The sequence below is a fragment of the Miniopterus natalensis genome, chromosome 10, assembly GCF_054644295.1.
Source record: "Miniopterus natalensis isolate mMinNat1 chromosome 10, mMinNat1.hap1, whole genome shotgun sequence".
Taxonomy (NCBI): domain Eukaryota; kingdom Metazoa; phylum Chordata; class Mammalia; order Chiroptera; family Miniopteridae; genus Miniopterus; species Miniopterus natalensis.
Window position 1 is genome coordinate 62,977,153 of NC_142090.1, and position 13,095 is coordinate 62,990,247.

At 37.3% G+C, this 13,095-nt stretch overlaps 1 protein-coding gene across 1 annotated transcript in view; it reads right to left on the reverse strand.

Annotated features, from left to right (window-relative positions):
• COL28A1 (collagen type XXVIII alpha 1 chain) overlaps positions 1 to 13,095 on the reverse strand; it is a 137,732-nt gene that overhangs the window by 73,068 nt on the left and 51,569 nt on the right. Inside the window, exons 16-20 of the mRNA XM_087821415.1 lie at positions 11,890 to 11,958; positions 7,579 to 7,647; positions 6,488 to 6,556; positions 1,991 to 2,062; positions 1,157 to 1,225 (exon numbers count right to left, since the gene is read on the reverse strand). Of these exons, the coding sequence (XP_087677541.1) occupies positions 1,157 to 1,225; positions 1,991 to 2,062; positions 6,488 to 6,556; positions 7,579 to 7,647; positions 11,890 to 11,958 (348 nt within the window). The remainder of the gene's footprint in view (positions 1 to 1,156; positions 1,226 to 1,990; positions 2,063 to 6,487; positions 6,557 to 7,578; positions 7,648 to 11,889; positions 11,959 to 13,095) is intronic.

The following is a 13,095-nucleotide window of genomic DNA, read 5'->3' on the forward strand; positions in this document are numbered from 1 at the left end:
AGCCACAAACCCAGCGGCCTCTGTCTTCAATGCGCGTTCTCCTTGCTCCGGTGGTGGCATCTGCCACCCTCTGGAACCCTTTCTCCTTGGTTTCCCTAACGTGGTAACTCTTCTGCTTATCCTGTCTACATATTCTATCTCCAGCTACTGTACAACATGAAATTCAAACCTCAGCTCTGCTTCTCAGAGATATCATTCATTCTTACAGCTTCACTTATTAACTCAAGGGCCAATTTTCCAAAAGTACATTCTAGGATACACTAGTTCTCCCAAATGTTAGTAGGCGAGCATTTCTATAAGTATTTTTGCATGATGTTAAAAAAGTATGCTCTGTTCACATTCCCCGCTCCCCTCCCTTCCCAAGGATCTTATAATCTGGTAAGTCAATAAATAAAATTGTTGCCAATTCTACAAATATATTTAAATTTCAAATTCTCACATTTAAGGTTAAGGACTCAAATTTAGCCAATACATTTCAAGACATAGACTTCTTAAGCTATCAGTTACTATTTTAATACAATTATAGAGTACTAATTAGTATACAGAATTTATTTTTACTTTCCTCATTTAGAATTCTTCAGAATTTTTATGTGGGCATTGATGACTGTACATAAAAACTGCAGGAACATCTGGCACCTTGGAGGCTGTGGGTTATGCCACTAATGGTCTTATGGATGAATTTGGATATTCTCATCTTGACATATAAAGATGGTATTCACTAGCATTTTTACAATGTATAAAATAATTTATTCCAAATTGTGAAATTAAAGCTGCCATTTAATAAGGAGATATTTCTTATTACTGTGTGAAATTCCATAAATATTTAAAGAAAATTTATGGACTTTCAAGTCTCAAGAATGTATCTCAAGGCTTCTTTTCCTTTCCTATGTGTTTTTTAAATGTCCGCCTGGCTATTAAGATAAACATGTGTTGCACTCTTCGTAGAAGCTGGGTCTTATAATAGATGTTAGGAAATAAAAATGAATAATACATACTTGCTTTCTTCCACAGCTCACAAGCTAGTATCCATAACTTTTAGCCAGAAGTAAACACATTTGACATAGCAGGAATAACAACTGAATTTCCTAAGTTGGCTCCTTAGTATCAAGACCAGAACATAGATAGTCTGCTTCCCCCAACACGATCAGTTCCATACCTTAGGGCCAGGCTGTCCTTTTCCAGGTGGTCCTTCTGGGCCTCTTGCTCCTGGAAGCCCTGCTTCTCCCTAGAGGAAATGATACTGATATCTTAGCTGACCCTTCATGGACAGCATATATAAGCCCACCTTATTTCTTATGGCCAGTGGGTTCTCTGCTGAGACCCCCCCCCCCAAAAAAAAAAACAGACCAGATGTTAACTCTACTCTCAAAAGTAATTTGGAAGTTTACCAACTTGAATAAATGAATATCAAACTCTAGTTTAGCTCAGAGCAGTTGAAATATCATGAAAAACTCCCAATTTCTCAGCCAATTTCCAAAGCAATAAGTCACTTTCCTTTGGCTCAGCATTCATATTGGTGGTTTGTTTTTTAAAAAAACGAGAAAGACCTTCAGTCTTTCCATCTGCTGTTTTTCAATGCTTATATTGAAAAATGAGTATTTCACATGTCCACTCAAAATCGTTCAGGAAATCTTTATAATGGCCTTACTTCCTGAATGCCTTCACAGATGCTTCATTTAGAGGAGGGGAAAAAACTGGTGTTTTTCTCTAAGTTTAAATTAGAGTGCTTTCTAGGAATCCCAAAAAGACTAGGTCACTGGAGGATGTCAGGTCCAAAATACCAGAGAAAAGGCAGGTTTGAAACACTATTCACTCTTTGACTTGGGGCTCTCTTTCTCTCTGAAGTAAGTGAACAAGGAAATTTAGACTTGTGGAATTTTTTTCTTAAAAGACTAAGTTTGCCCTGAATTGTTTAATCTGAGTCCTGTAAGACCAAGGTATCAGTATGATTCAATAGGTTTTATTCCTGTAACACGAAAAACACAGTTACCTTCTTCCCTGCAGCTCCATCTTCTCCCGGTACTCCTGGCTGTCCTGGGAGCCCTGTTGAGCCTGGTGCCCCCTGGTGGAAGAGCAAAGGTTTTATTTCCAGAAGTTCATGTTTATCATGCACCCCATTTTGAGGTACTTACAATTAGATAGATCTTATGGTGTCTGAGAAAAGCCTCTGAGCTGAGAAATCAAAATAGTAATTAATAGTAATTAAACTATTTGACCTTGGACAACTTACTTAACCTCTCTGGATCTCAGTTTTGGCTTATGTTTTTTATTATGGGTTGAATTGACCCCCCCCAAAAAATATGTTAGTACCTGTGAATGTGACCTTTTTCAGAAATAGGATCTATGCAGATGTAATCAAGTTAAAATGAGGTCATTAGAGTGGGCCCTAATCCAACATGACTGGTGTGCTTATAAAAAGAGGAAAACACCATGTGTACACAGGCACATAGGGAGAGCACCATGTGACAACAGAGGCAAAAATTAGAGTGATGTAGTTGCAAGCCAAGAAATGCCAAGGATTAGCCACCACAAGCTAAGAGGCAAAGAAGGACTCTTCCCTACAGGTTTTTGGGGAAGCACGGCCCTGCACACACATTGATTTTCTATTTCTAGCCTCCAGAACTGTAAGACAATAAATTCCTGCTGTATTAAGCCACACATTTTGTGGTACTCTGTTACAGCAATTCGAAGAAACTAATATAAAAGTGTTGGGGACCTACTATCACTTCCAGCTGTAATGCTCAACAATCCTACTTACTTTCAAGTAAATTTAATGATTAAGAAGAAGTTATTTAATATATTCAGAGAAAACACTTGCTACCTTCAAACAGTATAAAAGTGTCCTTACTATATTTATTACAGGCAAAATATATTAAAGATAATTGAAAGTCATTTCAACTAAACCAAACTAAAAAACTAGTGAAAAAAAGAATGGTGAACCTAAAAATAAGAAGAAAATAAAGATGAGAACAGAAAATAATAAACTTGAAAACAAAAAGTAAGAAGAGTAACAAAGTTAAAAGATAATACTTTAAAAAACTAATAAAATAAATAAATCTCTAGCAGAAATGATTAATATTATTTTTAAAAAGGCACAAATAAACAGTATTAAGAATTAAAGAGATAATTATATACATCATAAATCTTTTTTAAAATCATAGAAAATTTCTGTGGCAATTTCAAAAAATATGTTGGAAAACATTAATAAACAGATAATCTTCAACAAAAACATAAATTACATAAATAACGTAAGAACAAATGGACAAGCTATCTAAACCAATAGCATTAAGTAAATGAATCAGTAATTAAAGGGCTTTCACGTCCTTTCCTTTCAGCACCACAAGCTTAGTTTTACAGTCAAGCCCTATCAAATTGTTAAACCTTTGAAGAACACATATTTCCTATCTTACACCAGCTCTGAAAAATAAAAAGGAGGAAGTCTACACAATTTATTTTATGAAGTTAATATCTTGATTTAAAAAATCACACAAAAGCCCGACCGGTGTGGCTCAGTGGTTGAGCGTTGACCCAGGAACCAAGAAGGCTCGATTCCAGGTCAGGGCACATGCCCTGATTGGGGGCCCAGGAGGGGGCATGCGGGAGGGGGCTGATAGATGATGTTTTCTCTCATCAATGTTTCTCTATCCCTCTCCCTTGCTCTCTCTAAAAATCAATAAAACCATTTTAAAAAATCACACAATAACAAGACAAGAAAACTAAATTATAGACCAGTCTATAGATTGGTTGAAAATAGATACAACTTAAGGGCCCAGTCAGAATGGAGGAATAGGGACTGGATTTAATTTCCTGCCTGATACAACTAAAAATCCAGACAAAATATATGAAACAATGTCTCTCTATAGACCAAATAATGAAGGAAAATAATCCCTAAGAGAGGGAAAACAAATCAGGTGACTGCTACGGTTTCCCCAGTTTTCTGCCTGGGTAGTTTCCAGACCATGGTGCAGGGGGCAAGTACCCAGGCAAAATTCAGAAGTTTAAGGAGACAAAGGCAGCCAGGTGTAAAAAATTCACAGAACAGATTACCAAAAAGGAAGGAGTTTCATGGAGGGAACTATGATCTGATGAGCTTCCCCCTCGAGTCAGGTGAATACTGTTCAGCAGTGTCAAGAAGTGACCCAAGGCCAGAAAAACAACCAACTTATAGGATTCGAGAGAAACAACAGCAGGCCAGAAATAGTGCCTGCTCCTAATGGCAAGACAGGGAACCTCACAATTCTGAGGGCAAAGCTCGGAGACCTAAAAAGGGTCTTGCCTCAGTTAATTTCCCCCCCAAATTAACCCTAGACTAAATGCTATTCTTTTCCTACCTAGTAAAACTTAAAAGCAAGACCCAGAGGCTCAAACTGTTTTCAAGTAACTTAAAAAGCATCCAGGAACAAAGCTAAAAAATACTTATAGGAATACAAAAATATCCAGTACCCCAAAAAGAGGCAAAATTAACAAAGGTTGCCATCTGATCAGAAACTATCAGGCGTTCAAAAAAGCTGCAAAATACAGCCCTTTGTGCTGGGAAAAATCGATCAATTGAAACTGATCCAGAAAAATGACACAGGTGATAGAATTAGTAGACAAAAACATCAAGAAACTATTGTGACTGCATTCCATATGGGTCGTGGAATACATGGGTGTCCATTGTATTATTCTGTATAGTGGTATGTTTGAAATATTTTATGTCTTAAAGTAAGAGATGCTTAAGATCGCACATCTAGTCAGTAGAAAAACTGGGGTTTGAACTTAGTCTAACTGCTGAGCTTTTCTGCTCTATATTGCCTCTCTGAAGTTGGCTTATATATATGACATCATATATGCATATGCATAAATATATTCACTACGTATATGTATAGACATATGTCATATTTAGCACTTAGTACATTGCGGGGCACATCAAAACCACTCAACAAATGGCAGCAATTATTAATACGTTAGTACACTCTTTATCCTGTCATTATATGTTTATATATATGGAACATGTATGTTCTTCTTAGGCCTGCATCTTATGTTTCTTCTTATAACTAAATACGTTTAGGAGTGATGACAATAACAGCAGAATAATGGTGAAATTTAATGCTTAGTGTGGCTCATCAGATCCTATAAGATTCTATATGAGTTATAGAAATTATGAAAGGGGAAACAAGGGTTCATTAATTTATTCAACAGCATTTATTGAATGCTGTACCTATCATATCCCCCAAACTGGGGATTCAATAATAATGAAGAAAAAAAAGGAAACAAGGTCCCTGCCCCAATGGAGCAGCATTGTCCAATAGAAATATAAAGCGAGCCATGTATGTAATTATAATTTCTCTAGCAGCCACATTTATAAAGTTAAAAGAAACAGGTATAAATAATTCTAATAATAGATCTTATTTACTCTATTATACCTGAAATATTATCACTTCAATATTTAACCAATGTACAAATGTATTAATGGCATATTTTACTTTTTTTTTTTGTAACAGGCATTGTAAACCAGTGTGTATATTACTACATTTGTAGCACATCTCAGTTCATACCAACCACACTTTAAGCATTCAGTAACCACATGTGGCTAGTAGCTGCAATATTGGACAGCACAGCTCTAGAGGGTATAGTGAGACGAAAAGTGCAATTGATCCTTGAACAACATAGGTTTGAGCTGTGTGGGTCCACTTACACGCAGATTTTTTTCAATAAATATACAGTTGGCCTTCTGCATCATTGGGTTTTGCATCCAGGGATTCAACCAAACTTGGATTGAAACTATTCTGTGGTTGGGAATCCTCTGATGCGACAGCCAACTATAGGCATTCTTCTGCACCATTTTATGTAAAGGACTTCAGCCTCCAGAAATTTGGTGTCTATGGGGGTCCTACAACCAATCCTCTGCACCCCCCACAGACACCAAAAGACAGCTGCTTTGGGGATGTCAAGAGTTATTGGAAGAAGTCTGCACCCCTAAGCTCTACATTGTTCAAGGGTCAGCTGTAATTCAAAAAACACGCAAGTTAAATGCAAATTGAGATAAGAGGTAAAAGCAAGGGAAACAAACAGCATGTTGAGATATAAAATTACTGGGTGGTAGAAATGGGCTGGACTTACTTTAGATTTAGGGACTAGATTGCTTAGGAAGCCATAAAGCAAAGAAAGGGAAGTAACCTTTACTGAACTCCTAGTTAGTCCATGCTTTGTTTTATAATATGGCAGGTGATAATGTTCTTAAAGAATCCCTCTGTGCCAAAAGAGGGCCTCTGATGCTAATAAATAAAAGAAACAAATAGCAGTCATTAAAGTAAATAGATTTTGGTTTTTCTTAAACATTAGGAGTTATACTGAGCATCGGACCCTTTTCTGAATAAATATTCTATACCTTAAAGTAACAATTAAATGACACATGCATGATCTGTATTTCATTTGGATATAAGTGAAACTTTACATAATATCACATAAATGATCTAAATGATTCTGAGCAGCATAGTCAACTCACCTTTGGACCTTGTACTCCAATCCCCACCGGTCCTCTAGGGCCTGTAGGTCCTATCTGGCCTACTTCTCCCTAATAAGGAAAGAGTATTTGGAGAGTATTTGACCAGGGCAGCAAAACAACAATAATATATTTCTTCTTTGATCTCCCAAGAGCTGTCTTTTTTATATCAACAAAATAAGAGGAAACTGAGCTTCATGTGCTCAATTCATATATATATATATATATACCCCCACCACATTTGAAATGTGTAAATGTATAAATGGTCTGGCTTAAAATATAGGCTATGTAACATATTCAAAATTGATTTTAAGGAGCCCTCCCGATAAAGGGGCCCTGGAAATGATAGGTATTTATGTTCTAGCACAACTGAAACTGACACGAGAAGCCAAGATGACTGAGGGTCAAGAACAGTATTATAACTGGAGAGAACAACCTGAGCTTTTGATGATGTGCCCCTAATCAGACACGTGAAGGACAGTAACAGTATTCTACCGAGCTGCTTCTCACATGGGCATCACTAGGGAATGTGCCAAAGGTGAGAGCTCTCAGAGAACTATTATGATTAATGATCCTTTGAAGCCACATTAAGGACAGCTAATTAGAGAATAGGTGCCGTACCTCTCCCAAAGGATAAATAATAGTTCTAATTTAGGAGATCATTTGATTCCTACATTTATAGAAAATGTTTATTTGTTGGGTCATTTTTGACTCCATATCTTTCGCTAAATGTTTTAATAGTTGGACCTGCTGTGGGAATGCTGGTGAGAATGTGTCAGTCTAGAGAGGCATGTAACCACAGGTAGACTCTACTGATACTACTGTTTGAGTTGCTAGAACAGGACCTCATAAGTAAAACTAATAAAGAAAACAAGAAAGGCAGATTGTGTAAAAAAAAAGCTTCTAAGAGCATAAAGAATATATATTACATTTTCTAAACCATTAGGAATATCAGTAAATTTTACATTAAGTAGAGAGCTCTGGTTTTTAAGTTCATTTCATCTGCTACTTTCCAAATGACTGGCCACTGCCCAGAAAACAGCAATTAGACAGACTATCAAAATATGAAACTTCTCTTTCATTGAGAAAATTACCTTGGAACCAGGTGAGCCCTGTCCTGGGGGTCCTTGAGGACCAGGGGGACCAATAGGACCTTGGATTCCCTTTAAAATAAAAAGAAAAATTTTAGTAGCATTAGTGAAATTAAGAAGAAATATGAATAAGAGTATTTTCCAATCTTCTAAAGTAAGTTTAGCTCATGCCCTGTAATGAATTACTAATACTCAATATTAGTTGAATGGGATAGCAGAGGCTGTGCTAGTTGAATCATAAAACACATTCTCCCCTCCTCCCATAGTAAGAGAAAATTCAGCAGACCCACATGGCTGCCAAGAATAAAGACATTTCCCAGTCCCTGTGGCAGCCAGTGTTGCCATATAAATGGAAGCGATGTGTGTAATTTCTGGTTCAAGCCTGAAGCCCTGATGAGCAGACACACCACACCAGCTTGGGGTTCAAAAAAAGAGATATAGCATTTCAGCTTGTTAACCCGTTTCACATCTCAGTCACAGGCAAGCAAGCCTGTATCCTAGCTGTACCAGTTTCTATATATCAAGATGTTAAAATGATGGTGTGACCTAGGCTGTAGGAAGCGACAGGCAGCAGCCACCAAACCGATACATGCTCAGACAGTTGACTCTCACCCATGCTGTAGGCACAACAGGGGGAAGGAGGCAGCCTGTATAAAGTTCTTCTTTGGAGAAAGGAGTCATAAAAATTTTTCTTTGGAAAAAATGAGAGGTGTTTCAGTTGCTTCGCTCTTTACCCCATTCGAGAAAGGGAACTTCAATGAAACCACTTGAAGAACTTGATTAAAAAAAAAACCAAAAAAAAAACAACAAAAAACAGCTACTAATTTTTATTTTTAAGAACTTTTTAAATTTAATGTATTGGTTAATAAAATTCTATAGGTTTCAAGTGTACAATTCTGTAATACATCATCTGTATATTCTATTGTGTGTTCACCACCCAAAGTCGAGTCTCCTTCTGTCGCTATTTATCTCCACTCTACCCCCTTCTACCTGCCCCTACCCCTTTACCTCTGGTAATCACCATACTGTCTGTGTCTGTGGGTTTTGTTTTATTTTTTGCTTAATCCCTTTGCCTATTTCACCCACAGGGGCCAGTGTCTGACTCATGCCTGAGAAAGCTAAAGTGGGCCGCGACAGCCAAGAGAGAGCTGGGTGGGATCAGACTGAGCGTCAGGGTTTGTGCAAAGGCCACCTGAGTATTTTTTGTGGACCTGATGTTCTCTAAGCGTGAGACGGAGTAGGCCTCGAGCTGTTTTGAGTCCTGTCCAGCAGGACCTGGGAGAGTAAAGGAACTCCAACAGAAAGAGTTGGTATAGAGTAACCCCCCGGAAAAGCTGAGGCTGCTGGGGAGAAAGAGCTGGAGGGAGAGAGTGCTAGGAGGGGCAAAGACGGGGGCCAGTGCAGGATCCCCCCGAGAAAGAGTGTCAGCATCAAACTCCTGCCAAGACCAGAGGACTCAAAGCCCCCTGACAATGGACCAGCCAAGAAAGAATCTTTGTACCCGGCCTCTGCTCCCAGCCTGGGCTCAGCTGGGAGGACTGAGAAAGGAGTCATAAAAATTTTTCTTTGGAAAAAATGAGAGGTGTTTCAGTTGCTTCACTCTTTACCCCATTCTAGAAAGGGAACTTCAATGAAACCACTTGAAGAACTTGATAAAAAAAAAACACGAAAACACCACCAACAAAAAACAGCTACTAATTTTTATTTTTAAAAATAAAGCACATCCCTTCCCCTGAACTACAGGCTCTCCATGCAGCTCATCCCAGATGAACAAAGACTGAAAGGAAGATTTATACATTGACCGGGTAGTTTTTATTGTACAATTAAAACTGTGATTTGCAACTTAGAGTGACCCTATAACTTTCTATTAACAAAAAGTGATAAGAAAAATCTATAGCTTGGCGATAATTTCTTTCGGTAGTAGGACAAAGAAAAAACTTCCCCTGATGAAAAAAAAGTTTTAAAGGGATATTGAGAGAAAAAAACTAAGATTTTATTTTGCTTACACCCCACAAGTCATGACTGTGCATGTAAGGGTTACAGAAATATGATTATTTTATTACAAATGATATGCCCTTTCCCTAGCTAGATGATACAACTGCTTGTTCTTTTTTTTTTTTTTTTTTTTTTTTTTAATGTCTTTATTGATTTCAGAGAGAGGAAGAGAGAGGGGAAAAGAGAGAAAGAGAGAGAAATGTCAATGATGACAGTCATTGATCGGCTGCCTCCTGCATGCCCCCTACTGGGGATGGAGCCGGAAACCCTGGCATGTGCCCTGACTGGGAATCAAACTGTGATCTCCTGGATCCTAGGTCAGTGCTCAATCACTGAGCCAGGCCAGCTGGGCTGCTTGTTCGTTTTTAAATGACAAATAGTATTACCCTTTCTCTCATCGATGAAGATGAAACAGTCTAAACAATTTAAGAAAGCCCAGTTTTAAAATATTGAACCTTTATAAGAAGGAATTCTTTCTAACTTTTTCAGTAGTTCACAAGTAGTATGCAATGCTACAAGGAACCGAAAAATTCAAAGGAATGTGGCCATATGTGCATATACATGTGTATGTGGCTATTTATATTCTACTTTATTTTATAAAAGATTTGAGGTTGTCAAGTCTGCAAATATTTAGTGAAAATCCGCAGGCCACTTGACGGATATTATATGCTTGTTGCTGGGAATGGAATCAGAAGTTCCCTCATAAACAGATGAGTGCGAAAATTCATTTCTCTGAGAAAGATAAGAAGATCATAATTACAGGAATTCAATGGATAAGCATGTTAAATTGAGGATAAAAATAAAAATGAATAACTGCATGAATTAAGGTTAAATTTAAGTAGAATTTAGATCATTTGCCTTAAAAGGATAAACAAATTCTTTCCTTGTTCAGGGCAGTTGACAAATAGCACATTCTATTCAGTCTCCTATCCAATGGGGCTCCGTTCCACACGGACACGTCTATCTCAAAAGTTCTTTTCTCTTGGAAAAGAACAGAAGGCGGTGAGAAAACAAGAAATCAAGGAGGTTCGAGGACTTTTTTAAGCTAAAGGAAAACAACCTCCAGGAAGAACCAGCATTAAAGGCAACAGGAAGCTGCAGGTGGGAGGTCCAGAATTCACTGGCCATCTGGAAGGACTTGGCTTTCTTTGAACCTCATTTTCAGCCTTATCGTGGTGACTCAGCACCAGGAACACCACAAGACCCAGGATGTGACAGTACTGTCCAGCCACTTCTGGGATTAGAAGGTAAACAAATAAACTACAAAGCTTCAGAATGCCTGGTCACAGAGTCAAGCCATACATAGTCAAAATGTCCACCTCTTAATTATATTCTAAGCATTTATTTACAGATTTATCTTGGCTTCTCTGACGCTTTAATCCTCCTAATCTACTACACTAGGACCTCAACCAAGAAAAAGGAAATGGAAAAAATAGTCACTCCAACTTTGCTGTTGCTCGGATTAACAATAAAAGTATACTAATTAATGAGAAGATGGTTAGCAATAAACTCAGAATTAATGCCAACAAGAAGCTTTGGAATTATCTCATTTTTTAAAATCCTTTTCTTCTCCCACTATCCTAGATAACGGAACTATTATTCATTCTCTAGGCAACAGGAAATTCAAACCTTAATCATAAAATTTAAGCAAACTGGTTTACCATTTTCTATGCGGGAGGATGTTCAGCATAAATTTGGATTTACTGGTCACTTGATTAAATGAGATAATGTATGTAAACAACTGTAGATAGTATCATTATGTTATCTTCATATTACTTAGACATAACAAGATTACTCAGCTTTTCCAGTAGTTCTGGTCAGAAGATTTTGGAAGCAATTTCAGTCATGAATGTAGAGACAAGCTAAGAGATCTTTTCTTTCTTCTTACCAAAAAGGGCCAAGTGTCATTTATAAACTCTATTTGTGGCTTGTGTCTATTTAGGAATGGTGCCCCTTAAAATTAAGTAGTTACCTCTGATTCTGGACCTTGTTTTAAATGTAACACTTTTTTAATTGGTATATGGCTGGGAGTGGAAGTACTACTCTACTGGCATTGGAAGAGAATGGGATTTGATTTCACAAAGCTGCAACGGGGGAAGATAAACACACAAACCAACTGGTAAATAAACTATTTAAGTCATAGAAGTTCTAAAAGAGATCTCATAAACCATCTTATCCTTCCCTATACTCACTCTGCATGTGAATTCCATTTATTTGACTATCAAGTATACCATTGGTGTTTGCAGAACTGGCCTTCAGTGAACACCAGGATTGGGCCAGATATTCTGTACCTTAGGAAAGGGCTAACGTATTGATTACCTGTTCCCCTTGACTTCCAATTCCAGGGATGCCCATCGGTCCTTGGGGTCCCACAGGTCCCAAATCCCCCTGTGTAAAAGGTAAGTCAGAAATATGAAAAGAAAATGAAATTTCATTCTTTCATACTTTGCTAACCTGGAATTAGTCTGCATTAAAATCTATCTTTACATGCTTAAAAAAATTCAACATGGAAAGTTAACAAACTCCATTCCTTTTAAACAATTTAGTTAAAATTTACCAAAGTAGTTAATGGTGTTTTTTCTATTTAGTCTAAATTGGTGAGAATTTGCACCCATTTATATTTATCAGTCATTTTTCTCATGAGAACCAAAAATTCTTGAATGGTTGTTATATGGAGTTCAGCTCTAATTCAGAACTGGGTTATTCTGATTCATAACTTGATTGCTTATCACTTGGCAGGCACTGTGCTAAATGCTTTTCATGCTTTATCTCATTTAATCCTTACACCACCCTCTAATAGTAGACATCCCCATTTTCCAGATGAGGTTAAGTAACACCCTAGTCAGAGGCAAGATTCAAGTCCACTCTCTCTGACTCCAGAACCCAACTCATAAACACTATTCTGCAAATATTCACCATACTCCATAAGAGAGACCCTCTTACGTGCATTGTTATTTACACTTAAATAACTATATCAAAACAGCTTTCTTATTTTGTACCAATTATATGTATTTGAGAGCCCTTAACACAGAGGTATTTATCTTATCACTTGAAGTACAGACACCAAAGTCTCTGAATCTAATATACAAGGTTGGGCAAAAATTGGTTTACAGTTGTTCACACAGAAAATAATACAATAATTAATCAATAATAATATAAGAATATATTCTGTGTTTAATGTACTCACAACTGTAAACCTAACTTCACCTCACCCTATATAGAAAAGGACAGAAAAGGAAGAATGGGGGAAAGGAAAAGGAAGGTGGCATTGATTTGGTAAGGGAATAGCTGGTGACAGTTTTGCAATTACTCTGTGATAATGTCCTGATATTTCAATGTGTTTTCTTTGCACAAGCTCTAGGTATAAAAATTTAAATGCGATGTCAACAATACTTAAAAGAGTTAATTTACTAAGGTCATAAAAAACTGGTTCTGTTGTACTGAACTTTCACTGCTCCAAAGGAAGAAAAAGCATCTTACATATTTTTAGAGTACTTTGGAGCTGAAGTTACAACTAAGAATTGT